At 37.3% G+C, this 14327-nt stretch overlaps 3 protein-coding genes across 5 annotated transcripts in view; 2 read left to right on the top strand and 1 right to left on the bottom strand.

Moving 5' to 3' along the window:
• The window catches only part of ASB5 (ankyrin repeat and SOCS box containing 5), a 40284-nt gene extending 38594 nt beyond the window's left edge, over positions 1–1690 (top strand). For all 3 annotated transcript variants that reach the window (XM_013942158.2, XM_067297920.1, XM_013942157.2), the window contains one exon: positions 1132–1690. In XM_013942158.2, the coding sequence (XP_013797612.1) occupies positions 1132–1259 (128 nt within the window). In that variant the 3' untranslated portion in view covers positions 1260–1690. The remainder of the gene's footprint in view (positions 1–1131) is intronic.
• A 2583-nt stretch (positions 1691–4273) lies between these two features.
• SPATA4 (spermatogenesis associated 4) lies at positions 4274–12700 on the top strand. Its single transcript, XM_067297921.1, is given in 6 exon segments — positions 4274–4386; positions 4471–4600; positions 5291–5407; positions 5824–6046; positions 8433–8546; positions 9381–12700. Coding segments are annotated over 6 exon segments (768 nt in total). The 5' UTR covers positions 4274–4297; the 3' UTR covers positions 9476–12700.
• Positions 12701–12800: 100 nt separating this feature from the next.
• The window catches only part of WDR17 (WD repeat domain 17), a 50077-nt gene continuing 48550 nt past the window's right edge, over positions 12801–14327 (bottom strand). The window contains exon 30 of the mRNA XM_067297919.1: positions 12801–12976. Within this exon, the coding sequence (XP_067154020.1) occupies positions 12857–12976 (120 nt within the window). The 3' untranslated portion in view covers positions 12801–12856. The remainder of the gene's footprint in view (positions 12977–14327) is intronic.

Here is a 14327-nt window from a genome sequence, read left to right as displayed (position 1 = left end):
TTAAATTTTCTTTGTTGAATTATAAGTATCTGAGAAATAAGAGTTGTCTCTCAAGACTCTCAAAGAGCATGAAAAATGCTACAAGTACAATTGACACAGAAAGTATGAATTCAATATTACAGATATACATAAAAAATAAAGTTCTTATTTGTGGTAGCAAAATAACACTGAATGCCATCTGTGTATATGTTATAATTTTGCTTTGCCTTTATATATAGTAAACAAGAGAAAAGAGAGCCTAAGAATACTTTTTATTTTTACCTTGAATAGCTGGTGTGAAGCTGGCATCAGTGCCAGCACATAAGGCAGCAGGAGTCCTGCTCTTAAAGTCTGTGCCTTAGAGATAATATCCCTAAGGGAACTGGATTTGTTCAGACAGATATATGTACTGGGGCATCTCTTTAGAGGTGAACTGACAAGTGGCTTTGATTCAATGTTTGCCCCCAGATACGATCTGTGTACTGTGAATGCTGTTTAGCTGCTTGCTGGTTCAGCAACCTCTAAAAACAGTTGGTTGTCTCAATTTAGTGCTAGAGTCCCTTACACTAAATTACCAAGGCTAGTGTGATTTTTAGAAACCAAAGATGTCAAAAAACTGAATAGGCATAGAAAGTGTGTGGCTTCATTGCCCTTAGAAGCACAGCAATATGTTAATTTTGAGGGAGTGGAGGGGCCCAGGGGGACAAAGGCATTACCACAAGCTAGTAGTACCAGTAACCATGATCCGGGATTTTGGGGTATGGAAATTTTGCCTGCTTACTCCTGTTGGAGTAATGGACAACTTGTATTGCTGTAGCATGTATTTTTATCTGTTCTACAAATTAAAAAAAAGCAACTTCAGTCTTTAAAGTTGTTGTCATCGGGTATTTTCTGGGTGCAGGTTTTTAAATTAAAAACATGAATTCTTTGCTGGATTTCACTGACTTTGCTTTTTAGATATCTGTCCAATTATTAATCAGGTTTCAGCAGCCCCTTTCTATATCTTTGAGGAAAAACACTCTAAGAACAGGAAAAAGGATAAAGAATTTACAAAACATTAACTTTTTTAGAGATTTCATTGTTGTACAAAACTGTTGTAAAACAAAATACTAGCTTTTATAGTTGTATAATTAAACTTCTTTCTTTTTGCAGCTACACCATCTTCTCTTTGCCAGCTCTGCAGACTACGTATCCGAAATTACATAGGAAGAGCTAGGCTACATCTTGTCCCGCAACTCCAGTTGCCAACAATATTGAAGAATTTCTTACAGTATAGATAACAGTAATTAACCTTTAGAAACTTGAATAACAAGTAATTTTTCTTCTTTCTGTGTATTTTATGTTTTATCTAAAAAAAAAAAAAAAAACAACTGCTGGGTGGAAAAAGCCTTTTGCATATTACTTTAAAAAGTCTTTGACACCCAGTGTTGGGATGTAATAATAATTGGGAGCCATTCAGCAACTGGTACCAAGGTGCTAATAAGGCTGAATTGAATGAAGCATGCTAATGCTCTGGGAAATCATTGTATAGCTTTAGCTTAACACTTACTAATTAGCTTTAGTGCTGTTATTTTTAATTGTATTTATACTTCATAATCTGTTTGACACAACTGAACCACAAAGTTTCTTCATTATTATTTGTTAAGTTGTCCATTTAGAATCATTATTTTATGTGTTTTTAAATTTCTATTATTTGTGTACCTAAAAATACTTGGTGATAGGTGCATTATATACATTGATAAAATAAAATAAATAAATGTCCACTTTTCTTCTTTATTTTCTTTATATAGGCAGTTCATTAATGACAGTGAGAAACTTCCTTTATCCTTCCTCACTGCCTGTGTTGTGAACTGGAATTATACTTCTGTGAACATAATCAGTTTTCTTTTTTTCAGCCATGCACAGTTTATGGATTGCAGGGGATTGCTGGATGGCAGATTTCATAACACTGCTGTATCATAACTCATGGGCATATTAAATAATAATTTGCCTTAGGGAAAGATGCATTTAGTTGTATAGTATCTGCAAGTCGTTCAGGAAGAGAATTTAAAGGTTCTTGAAGGCACGTTGTGGAGATGTAGATACCTCAGCTTCAACCCCAAGTTCAGAAGATGGATGCAAGGCTTTGTCTGGAAAATATATAAATTCCTTATAACAGGAAAGGTTTCACTCTGAAAAAGATATTATTTCCCTTACTGTCTAGTTCACAAACAGACTCACAAGTCCAAAAATCCCTTTCAGACACCCAGAATGCTCTAGCAGGCATTTCTGTAATCACGTTGAAATTTTATTTTTCAACTCTCTAGCCAGAGGAGGAGTGCTGGCACCTCGAAAAGACATTAGAAGGCCCAAAGGATTTCTGCCTCACTCCTGCCTTTGCATTGCGATGATTGCCAGTGATGTCAAAAAGGGTGATCTGACTAGTTCGTCAAAATATAGCACTGCTTCTCTCAGTCTTTTCATTCAATCTTCCTTTGAGAACAGATTACCTCCTCAGTGACTGGTACTCAGTTCCTGCAAACCAAAGCATGAGAGACCTGAAGATTTACCACTTGGCCTTTGTGATTCACCTTCTTCCATCCCTTTTCAATGACTGCTTTTGTAGTTAAGTTACTACTGTAAATATGCTCAGTGAGGAACTATAGAGGAAGTTTTCACAAAGGAAGAATGCTTGTACTCAGTTGCTACTTTATACCTACCCAAAAAAACACAGCTGTCTGAGACTTATCCTTGTTTAAAGGAAACTTAATTTCCTCGTTTCCTACAAAAACTCCAGTGAGGGCCTCTTTTGGAGTCCCTGTAAAGGAAGGATAAATACAAGTCCTAGGAACTGCTCAGGAGTCTGTATTGTGCATACTCATTATAAAACTGAGAGTACACAGTGAACAAGTTTGGTGTTGCTGTTTTTCATCCAGAAACTAATGATTTGTATTTTTATGTACAATACCATCACTGTATATTACCTCAGCATTGTCAAATATTTGTATCTAGAATAAGGTCACTTGAAGACTCTCACCTTTGGGTATGCACAGTGCTTTTTGAGTTGACTCAGGAAGATGGTCATGAAAAATCAAGAATGATCTTTCATGTTCCACATAGTAAGATTAATTTTCATCAAATATCGCTATTTTACAAGAGATCTGTTTGAAACAAAACAAAGAAATGATATGAGGAGGTTTTTTGAGAGTTGCATCAGAGTCCCTGCTGCCTCATGGGCACCTTCTTGCTCTGGTGGCATTAGGAACATCTGTAAGTGTTCTCACCGATCCCTGAGGTCGTTTAAAGACCAAGCAAGATCATCTTAAGAGCTTATACCTATTCAGTACTATTTTTTCTTTAATTCTACAGCATTCTTCTATCAGAAGACTGGTCCACAGCTAGCTTCCAGTAGTATTTTTATGACTTGAACGTCAGGTAATATGCAGTTGTCAGGATAAGCTTTTATCTTTCGCTACGAGATAATTCTATGAAAATAGAGTCACTTTAGCAAACTGAGCCAAGTTGGATAGGTATCACTCCTGTTACTATGTAACAGGAACAAACAAAATAGGGAATGTAGGTTGTTGCCCTGGTGGGGCTACATACTGGAAAAGGTCTCTGGCAGATTAGGCCACTTTAATGTCACATACCAAAAACACATGCTAATGAAATAACTGACATTTTGGCCACTGTTTGGTAAAATACTTTTCAAAGAATGATCCCTGTTTAGCCTGAAATGAAATAAAACAAGCTTGTTACTGTTTTCATTATATGTTTATACAATGGGGTTCTGATGGGTTCAATTCCTAGTATGAAATAAATGTTAAGTAATAAATGTTAAGTAATGTATTAAAATAATATGAATTGTTACCTAAAACAAACATTGAACTGTGTCAGAGCACTGTTAAAGAATACTGCAACACACAGTTTTAGAAGAAACCTTTTCTGGCTGTAATATTTGTGTTATTAATTAATATAGCAGCAAAAAGGTATTAGAAGACATTTTCTGAAAAAAATTATAATGCGATATCTCAATTCTGCAATGAAATCCCTCCGTGCAATCATGTCGGCTTGCAGATAAAGTGCTCAACAGATGCACACAAAAGATCACACAGACAGATCAGGAAACATCTAAAATACAAGATCCCCGGCCGCCCCGCCTCGCCCACCGCGGGGCACCCCGCCACGGCGGCCCCGGCCCCGGCCCCGGCCCCGGCCCCGGCCCCGTCACGGGAGGCCGGTGCCGCCCGCGGTGCCCGCCGGGGCGGAGCCATCGCCAGACCCGCCCGCGCCGCCCGTTGCCTCGTAACGGCCGTTGCCGGGATGCGGCGGCGCCGCCATGGCCGCCCCGCAGCGGAGGCTGCCCCGCGCCGTGCTCCGCTGGCTGCAGAGCCTCGACCTCTCCGTCTGCCCCAGGCACTGCCGGAGGTGCGCTGCGCCGCGCCGCGCCGGGGGGCGGCGGGGAGCGGGAGCCGGTGCCAGCGCCAGCACCGCTTTGTCTTGTCTCGGCAGGGACTTCTCCAACGGGTACCTGGTGGCGGAGATCCTCTCGTGCTACTACCCCGCGGACATCCAGCGCCGCGCCTACGACAACGGGAGCTCGCTGGCGGCCAAGCTCAGCAACTGGTCCCGCCTGCGGAGGGTAAGCGGCTCCCGGCGCGGGCAGCCTCCTCGCCCCGCGCGCAGCGGCCGCGGCCCAGGCGCGGGTGAGGGGCCTGGCCGCCCCCAGCCGTTGGGCTTCGCGCGGCGACTGTTGGCGGCCGTTAGGGAAGAGGCGGCGCAGGGGCAGCCGCGCGGCGGCGCAGGGGCAGCTCGCGCCGCCTCGGCCGGCATCGCTGCCCCTGGCTCCTCTGAGCGAGGCGTCGCGGGCGGGCCTGCCCTCCAGTCCTCTGTTCATTAAACTTAGGAAATGCGGCTTGAAACGTTTGGGTGAATCTTGGCGCTTCTGCTTCGTCCCATTTGTTAGTGTTTCCGTAATGCTGCCAATTGTTTGCAGAGGCAGAAAGTTTTAATGCAGCAACTGGTTATGGCCGCCTTAATTTTTAATGTGTAATTTATGACTTTATAATGAGGTCTAAATTTCATCATTTTGATTTCCCACTCCACAAGAATGAAATGTATAAAATAGATACATACCTGATAACCAGTTGATTTGGGGAATGCTGGGCTTATTTTTGTATTTGTACAAATTAGATTTTAGTACCAAAAGGCTACCTGGATGGGATGAATTAAAGGGATTTTTATGGGAAGAAGAAATCTCGATTCACACAGTAAAGAAAGACATGCACTTCATGTTTGCTCATGCCTGAAACATTTTTCCTATTGCATAAAGTTTTTTGCAAAACAAAAGCTCAACCTTGCTGAGGAAGTAATAGATGGGACAATTCACTGTAAACCAGGAGCAGCAGAAATTCTGGTGCAAGACATTTACTCAATGCTAACAAATAGACGGTGAGCTGATGATGCTTACATATGGTTTCTTCAGTCTTACTGCTCACTAGCATAGTAATATTACTCAGTGTCTTTCACAACTTTTACCTCTTATCCTGATTTGACAAGAAATAGCACAGCTGTACATGCAAACATGTTTTAAAGTGAAATTTGACTTTAGAGGAAAAGTTTGAGACAGTTTAACTTGCTGGATTGAGCTCATAGGATAGTGAATGCTTGTAGTGACTCTTTCTGTATCACTTTGGTCAAGCTATTTAAGATAATTCTCTGTTCCCCATTTATCAAATGAAAACAATATTTGTACATTATAGAAATGTAAAAACTAAGTAATATTTAGCCAATGTGGTTTTTTTGCTATTTATTATTATTTATGGTAATTAATTCCTGAACACTTCCCCCCTCCCCCCCCCCCCCCGACTTAAAAGCATTCAAGACAGGGAGATTGATTTTACAGACTACTATTATCAGGCACAGTTACCCATGGCTGCCAGATCAACAGCTTCAAAGGCCATCAAGAATAACATTAAGCTAACTGAAATAATGATTGAGCCCAGTGTGAACATAAATAGACAGAAAGTTAATGCAATCATTAATATGCACCTGAGAATGTGAATGCAAGAGAGGGAGGAGGATCCACGTGAGTATTTTTGTTGTTGGTTTTTGTTTTCTTCAAAAGAAAAAGAGCAGGACCAGAGCTTGGGGCAGTCATATTTTCCCTCAGTTACTCTTCTAGTTTCAGTTGGATAACTGAAATCAGAAAGCAGCATGTTTTGGTTGTCTTTGTTATGGTTGCCTAAACATGACTGGGGGATACCATTAGAACTGTATGTGTGAGTAACATGAATGGGATTTGGATAATGAGTACAATCTCCTAAAAATTTCCTAGTGTTTCATGATGTTTGAGCTCTGCTGTGTGACTAAGTTCAGCTTTCCTTGGGTAGTATATTAATGTTATGTTTTTGGAGGTGAATTTAAATCTAATAAATAGTACTTCCACCATTAACACATTATTGATAAATACTCCCCTCTGCTACTTCTTTTTACCAAATCAAGCTGCTGAGTTCCTGAGATAGTTCTTGGCTGGAGCATCCTCTCCGTAGCAGAGGTGTTATAACGTGCCACTGATTTTCTTTGAAGAGAGAAATGGCCTCGAGTATAAGGGGAGAGCTGTGGATATCGTATTTGTTGCCTTTAGCAAGGACCCATAATATCCTTGTAGTCAAATTGCTGGGATGTAGAGTGGATAAGTGAATGATAAGGTGGATGGAAAATTGACTGGACTGTCAGATCGAAAGGGTTGTAATCAAAGGTTTGTGTACAAAGTCCAGCTGGTGGCCAATTACTAGTGGCCTCTCTTAGGGATCAGTTCTTGGACTGATACCATTTAATGGCTGTGTTAATGACTTGGACAAAGGGATGAAGGGCACTGAGGAGTATGCTGGAGGACAGCGTTGCTGTTCAGAGGGACCTTGACAGGCTGGAGAAATGGGCTGGCAGGAACCTCATGAAGTTCAGCAAAGACAAATGCAAAGTCCTGCATCGGGGATGGAGTAACCCCATGTACTGGTACAGGCTAGGGGCCGACTGATTAGAAAGCAGCTTTGTAGAAAAAGACTTGGGAGACTGGATGTACAAGTGGAATGTGAGCCAGCAAAGTACCCTCAGCAGTGGTGGAGGCCAACGACATCCTGGGCTGTGTTAGTAAGAGTGTAATACACAGCACTTTTAAAGTGATTCATTTCCTCTATATGTGCACTTGTGAGACTGCATCTGGAGTACTGTGCTCAGTTTTGGACTACCCAGTACAAAACATACATTGAAATACTAGACAAGTTCAGGAAGGGCCACCAGAATGGTTAGAGGGCTGGTGCACATGACATACAAGGAGAGGCTGAGAGAACTGAGTTTGTTCAGCCTTAAGAAGAGAGAGGGTGTTGCGCAGCATGTTTTCAAAATCATGTTTTTGTTTGTGCGTGTGTGGGTTTTTTTTTTTTCTCTGATCAGGGCTTTAAGAACTCTTAAAAACCCAATACTTCCTTGGTGCAGGTTTACTCATATGCTTGCCTCTCAAAAAATCATCTTTTTGACTGAATGAATTTTAAAGTATTTAAAAGTCACTACAAGACACTTTCTCTGGTTTGTTTCCATTTGGCGGGGGTGGGGGGGGGACTCTTTTCTGCACTGCTGTGAGTTTTCAGTATCTTTCTCAAAATGTTGACATCAAAATTGAACCTAACATTCCAATGTTTCAATGTCAGTCTCTTCTATGCTACAGACCAAGGTTAAAAAAAAAAATCACTTCTCCCAGTACTTTCTGTATGTGCTGTATGTTATATGTACTAGGAGTTTACATGCAAGGGTAAATGAAGTATATGTGAACAGAATGTAGACATCAATTTTTGGGTGAGGCTTTTAGCTGCATCTTTAAAATTTTTGAAGAGACTCAAGTACCCTGACTGACAGACATCAAATGAAAAATCTATTCTGGATCAGCAGAAGGATGTATATGATCAGAGTTTGTCAGAATTTAGATTTCTTTTCAGTAGGGGATCTATTTTGTCAAGTACGTTGAACACTCAAATGACAAAAATACTTAATGATTTTACTTTTCAGATGTTTTTAAATTGTTCAAAGTCAACACGTGTGGTTTCAGGATATACTGTGTAATTTCTCTTGACATTTTATTTCGTGCTTATTTATGATCTCAAACATGCTATGCTCCCCAAAATCCTGATGCTATCTCATTTTACTTTTTCCTCAACATGTGCAAAATCTTTTATTTAAAAAGAAGATACAGTGCACTTTTACCATATAAACCTATTTAGTGTTTCACTTTCTCTTCAGAGTATTCATTTGTTTCATTTTTTTGCTGTAGTGTTCATTTAATGCTGCTACCATGGTGATTTGTGTGTCTTTAAGTAAAATGGGGGGGGAGCATAGTAACTTTTTAAATAAACTAAAAAATGGAGCAATTGATCAGATTCTTAACATGTTGCTGAAATGAAGTTATTTTTGTTTTAAAGAGCGCTTTAACATTAAACCAAGTTTGGGACAACGTGCAGTTCACCATCTTTCTTGTACCACAGCCTCTGAGAACATAGTTAATATCCTGAAGGAAAAATTGTTTGCCGGATCATGTAAGACTTCATTTTAATGTTTTCAGATTATAATGTTGGGTGCGTTTGTTTTACTTTTGATATACAGGCAAGTAGGAGAGATTTTGTGTTACAAATTTTCAAGTCATCAGCTACAATTTCTTAGAAAATAGGAGGTTTTTTTTTTTTAACATAATGTTGCTTTGAGCTTTCCTTGGTATGGCATCTGCAGATATTATTCTAATATTCAAAACTGCTGCTCTCATCTTCCTCAGAACTTCAGTTTATTCTGGATTAGGACTTTCACAATACTAAAATCATTTTTTCTCTCTCCAGTTATGCATTGGAGACTTTCATTTTGTTAATGAATGGCTGAATGGGCAGTAATTCCCATAGCACTGATAGAAAGCTTGCCTGTGTAGGGAACTGTAGGATCGGGTCCAGGAAAAGTGGGAAATGAATGGGCATAGCCAGCTTTGCAGCAAGTCACAGAGTCCTACTCGCTGCTGAATCATACAGTGGTTCTGGACACAGATAACAATATCCACAAAGCAATCTGACTAAACAATTTTAAGGCTGCTTCAAAGCATTTTTTCCCCTTTGGCATCAAGGATAGCGTACATTCATTCAAATAATCATACCCTTGGAAGATGGTACTGCTTTGTGTACAAGGCTAAAATGGTGCCCTTCCTGAGGCAAGATGAGGCTTTCTTTCAACGTTTAACTGAAAATAGGTACAAAAACCTTAAACTAAAAAGCTGTCAACATGCATCTTAAAACAGTACTGTCACTTTAAAGTTATGGAGTTCCAGTGCTTTCAATCTTCAAAAATATTTTCCATTCTCCTATTTCTGATTTTTTTCCCTTTGCATCTAGATTCCTCAGAAATCAGAGGCAAAAAAGATGTTCATTTTAAAGAAATTCAGGTGAAACAAGCTGACAGATCCTCTTTTGTGATGGATGATGTTTGACACCTCCAGCAGACTACTGAAAGGATAAGCTGAACCTCAGAAAGAAATCCCAGAGAGTGGAACTTTCAAACACAAACCCTGTTCTGATTAGGGTGGTGTTGACTGCTTAAGCGACAAACAGAAACTAAGTTTACTGTCTGTTAATTACAGAGTGATTCCATTCTAAACAAAATAAATTGAAAACATAATGACATTTTAATCATCACACTTTAAAATACTTTTGCTTAATATTTGTAATCTCCGCAATACTGTAATTTCTGTGTTTGTATAACAATGCTTCAGCTTCATTTCTTACTAGAGTTGTTTTACTATTTTAAGTATCTTAGTGAAATTTTCTGATACAGACTTTCTGATAAAAAGGTCAGAAGCTGTGAGATATAATCATTGCATATGAAATTTTTAATTAACCTGATAGTATACTTCATGTACTCATATCTTGACCTACTGCACAAATGCACACCAAGTCTTCACAATTGCTTTTTAAAATTTGGAGGGTTTTTTTCTGTTTATAGTAAATCTTATCTACAGCAAAGATGATCCTGGACTTCATTTCATTCCTACATAATTGTATAAGCTTCACATTTTAAAAATAATTCATGCCTCTCCTAAAAAAGATATCTAATTTTGGTAGTTTTGTTTTCTGTGTAAAGAATGAAGGCAGTTTCTTGCATTACTGTCATCTTAAACTTGTAATTCTGTATTTAATTTTATCCAACAAAAGTTTTTCTTCAACAACACTGGCTTAAAGTGCCATATAAAATTTTAAAAGCAGTATTCCAAAAGAGTTCATAGCATGATGTACTTTTTGTGTTGTCTTAGAAGCTAGCTAGGAAAGTGTTCTGCTCTGAGGATGTCACATTTGACTACAGCCTGTGAAGCTTAAAAATGTCATTAATGGTGATCAGATACTTTCAACAGAACAATGAATTTGATTTTTGTAGGGCTAACAATATTAAACTCTTATCTCAGGTATACTGAGATTTATAGTCATTTGAAAGCATGAGCTAGATTGCTTGATAACTTTCTTCATTAAAACAGAAATACTGACTTTCACAGAAGAGTCAAACAATCATTTGAAGACAAAGGATTCTTTAATGTTAAAGGGAAATATCTATATTTGACTAGCTGTGCTAGACAATGAAGTCACATGTTAGCACACAATCTGAAATTATATTTGAAAATGATACATCTATGTTTTGACAGTTGCAACCACAGTTTTAACAGTAGACACACTTAAAATAATTTGTATGTTCTCCTCACTCACTACAAGGTAAATCTACCTTAAAAGAAATGCAACCTCTTTTTGTTCACAATAACTGTTACCTGACAGATTTCTAATATAAAAAAGTGCTCTTTGACTTAATTTTCATATTTCAACATGGAAAAAAAAATTAATCCTCACTCTAAAGAGGGAGTAGATTTGTCTCAGATTCCATATTAAGGCACAACTCCACAAACTGACGCAGTTATACTACATATTGTAAGATGTTCAGACTGAAATATCAGTAAAAATCCTTAGGACGCAAAAAAAGATTTGAAGTATAGCAGAGTGGCAGTTGTGTCAATCCTTCAGATCCTAATAATCAAAAATTGGGGCTGCATGTTCAGTTCTTACCTTTGCTTGCCAATTTTGTATTTACAACTATTACATACAAGGACATATGATTCATGTGCTTAAAAGAGAACTGATCTTTCATTTGACAAAAGCAAACCATCAGATACTGACTGCTGGAAAATTCTTTTGCAAACTGAATTTTTATTTCTGAAATGCAACTCTCATTCCCTGGTTTCCACATGATTAAACAAAGGAAAACATTTTCCAAACAATACCTGCAAAAAAGAAAACATTCTGCTGCAACACTGAAGTATGTACAAAAATGTTTCTGTCTAGATTACAAAACAGCTAAGATTCTTTTTTCAACATAGTCTTACACCAGAAATCCTATAATAATACTCTAGAACATTGACAGAATGAAATTTTAACTTTCTAAAGATAAAGGGGGGATAAAAAGATAAGGATTCTTGAGTTCTAATTTCTTTCAAGCTTTCTGGCTTAGGCAGACTACTTGGTTGTTCCTGTATTTCTATTGGTTAAATGAGGGCATTGCTTACCCATCTGTTAAGGATATGTTACATCTGCCAAAAGTGTATTTATTATTTCCAGTTTCATAAGAGTTTCCTTAGAAATAGTTCTGTCATTTTTTAATTGCAATTTTTATATAACTATTAGGATTTTAACATTTATTTTAGAGCAGCAGCAGAGAATGTAACAACAGGTCATGTACATTTCTGCTCGTGTGCCATCAATTGCTCTAACAAAGAATATAGCCAAGGGATATTTTGGACAGATAAATTATTCTGACTGTAAGATTTGCTCTATGATTCAATATCATATTATACACACTTTTAAAATTTAAATATTCTTATAGACTATTGCCATAATTTTCTTCCCATTTTAGTACAGCATTAGTAAATAAAAATATATGCCCAAATATTTGTGTCTGGTCCATACTATATGCATATTTATAACTAATACAAAATATAAAAGGAAAACATATTTTAAATGTACATAATGTATTTAAATAATTTCAATACATTTGCTGTTTGTTCTTTACAAACCATTTGTTTAAAAAAAAAGTTTATAAATACATTTTAGCTTCCAGTGAAAGTATAAGGGGAGAGTTGCCAAAGATGAACTTATCAGAAAACAGAATATTCTAATCTAGATATTCAAACATATCTAAACAAACCATTAGTAAACATCTTTGTACTGCTATGAAAACATAATATTTAATGGATGAAAAAATCATCTAGAGTACTTCTTACATTTTACTTTCATTATAGAATCCTGTCTAACAATTCATTAAAAATAAAAAGGGAAAACAATGTATGAAACTCAGCTGCAGGATTCTGGTGATTCTAAAAATAGGTTGCAGTGCCTACCCCTAAGTCATCCTATTCTTATGTATTTAAAAATTTATTTATGAATTTCACAGTTTCAGTTACACCAGTATTTTAATCATGTGCAGATATTTGCCTGCTTGCTTTACATGGCATTTGTTTACACAAAATTAACTGAAATATGTCTGCATTGGCTAACAACAGTATTTGTATTAAAAAAAAAAAAAGACATGGCTGTCAATTAAGTTAGGACTTCTTTTTTCTTTGGATTCTCACATAACTTTTTCTTTGGATTATCAACAAATAAATATGTATAAAAATCTTTTTCTTGTTCTCTTTTTACAATTTGCAAAGTCCAAGTAATTGTCCTTCAGGAGGAATCAACTGCCATCTTTATGTCCTTTAACAATCAAGGTGAAATCAGTATTAACCCACAGAGTATTACTTTAAGCATTACAAAGTAGAGAGGAAAACATCTCATCAGAATGGGTTAAGTCGTATTCCTGTTCCTAATGGTGAAAAAGGATTCACTTTGGCCCACATCAAAGCATCGTTCAGTGAAATAGCAGATTTTCCATCTTCAAGGAAGAACACTGGACCCTGTACAGTGAAAATGTTTAGGGAGGAAAGAAAAAAGAAAGTACACATATATTGTGTAAAGACTACTACTACAAAAAAAGAACTTTATCACAGTTTTATCTGAGAAGGACATGAAATCCATATTTGTGTTTATTATCTGCATTCATGCAAAAATAGTACCCAGTCAAATTAGAGCTCTGATACTTAATTTAGAAAAAGTGTAATTATTAGGCAAACTGATTATGTTCTAAAATGTGTAGGCCCAAAACTTCATAATTCTTACATTTTTAGTTTGATTTTTTTTATAATTATTGTATTTTATATATGTTTGTCAGCTATTCTGTAGTTAAATCTAGACTGTATTAGAGACTGAAATAACATGTTTTATCCTTCAGAATATTGTGCTTATGTCACTGTGCCTGTCATTATCTGTGGAGTTCTCCATGTTTCTCTGTCTACAAAAAAGGACATAGTGCCTTCATGAACTGTTTGAAAACATGTAGTCCACATGCATTCTACAGAATAATTTCAGATGCTCACTATAAAAAGCATGAAAGACAAAGTACTAAATCTATTTGATCGGAGAAGAGCTATTTGCTAATTCCTTGATTTGGCAAAAGACTAGCTCAAAGCTGCAATTTAGTTCATAAGTGCCTTCTTATAGAAGCATCTCTCTGAATGTGCCACTGAAAACTTGTAAAACCAAGTAATTGGGATACTTCATCTTTATTATTAACTAAATATTTTGTGAGCTGACCTGCATGTCTAAAGCAATCAATGACCCCAACACTCAATCCAGACAGCAGAATTTTGTAAATAAGCTGGCGATACCGTATTTGCTGTTGTCAAATGGATTCTAACAGTGGCAACTTCCAGCGTCGGTTAGCAATGTTGGAGTATTTTCCTTTAAGCCATCGCAGAGACCACTGGTTTAATGTGGATGTTGGCATCAAGCTTTTTGGACTTTAGGGGGCTCAGCTGTGAATCTTGTTTTCCTGAAAGATCTTGCTAGCATTTTGCATCTCCAGATTCTGATGCAAAACTATCCTACTTAATCCCAGAACAATCTTGTTATTTACTGTTTGGGCTGGCATCTTGCATTGGACAGAGGAAACAGACTCAGCTACATAAAAGACAGTGCCACATGGATGCACTACCTGGAGAAAGGAGTCCTAGAGTAGTGTTTTTAGGCCCTGCTAATTTTTTCTTTATGGATATAATAACATATAACAAAGGGGTGTTATAAGGATTGGCATACATTCAATATATTCAAGTGATGAATTTCTGAATATATCTGAATATTCAGCCTTCTAATATCTGGTTTTAATTAATCAAGTATAAGTTTTATAGTATGCACTTCCAGAGCAGTAAA

Source organism: Apteryx mantelli, chromosome 5 (assembly GCF_036417845.1).
Source record: "Apteryx mantelli isolate bAptMan1 chromosome 5, bAptMan1.hap1, whole genome shotgun sequence".
Lineage (NCBI taxonomy): Eukaryota > Metazoa > Chordata > Aves > Apterygiformes > Apterygidae > Apteryx > Apteryx mantelli.
Note: the sequence above shows the minus strand (reverse complement) of the source record. Positions and strands in the feature narration are given on the sequence as shown.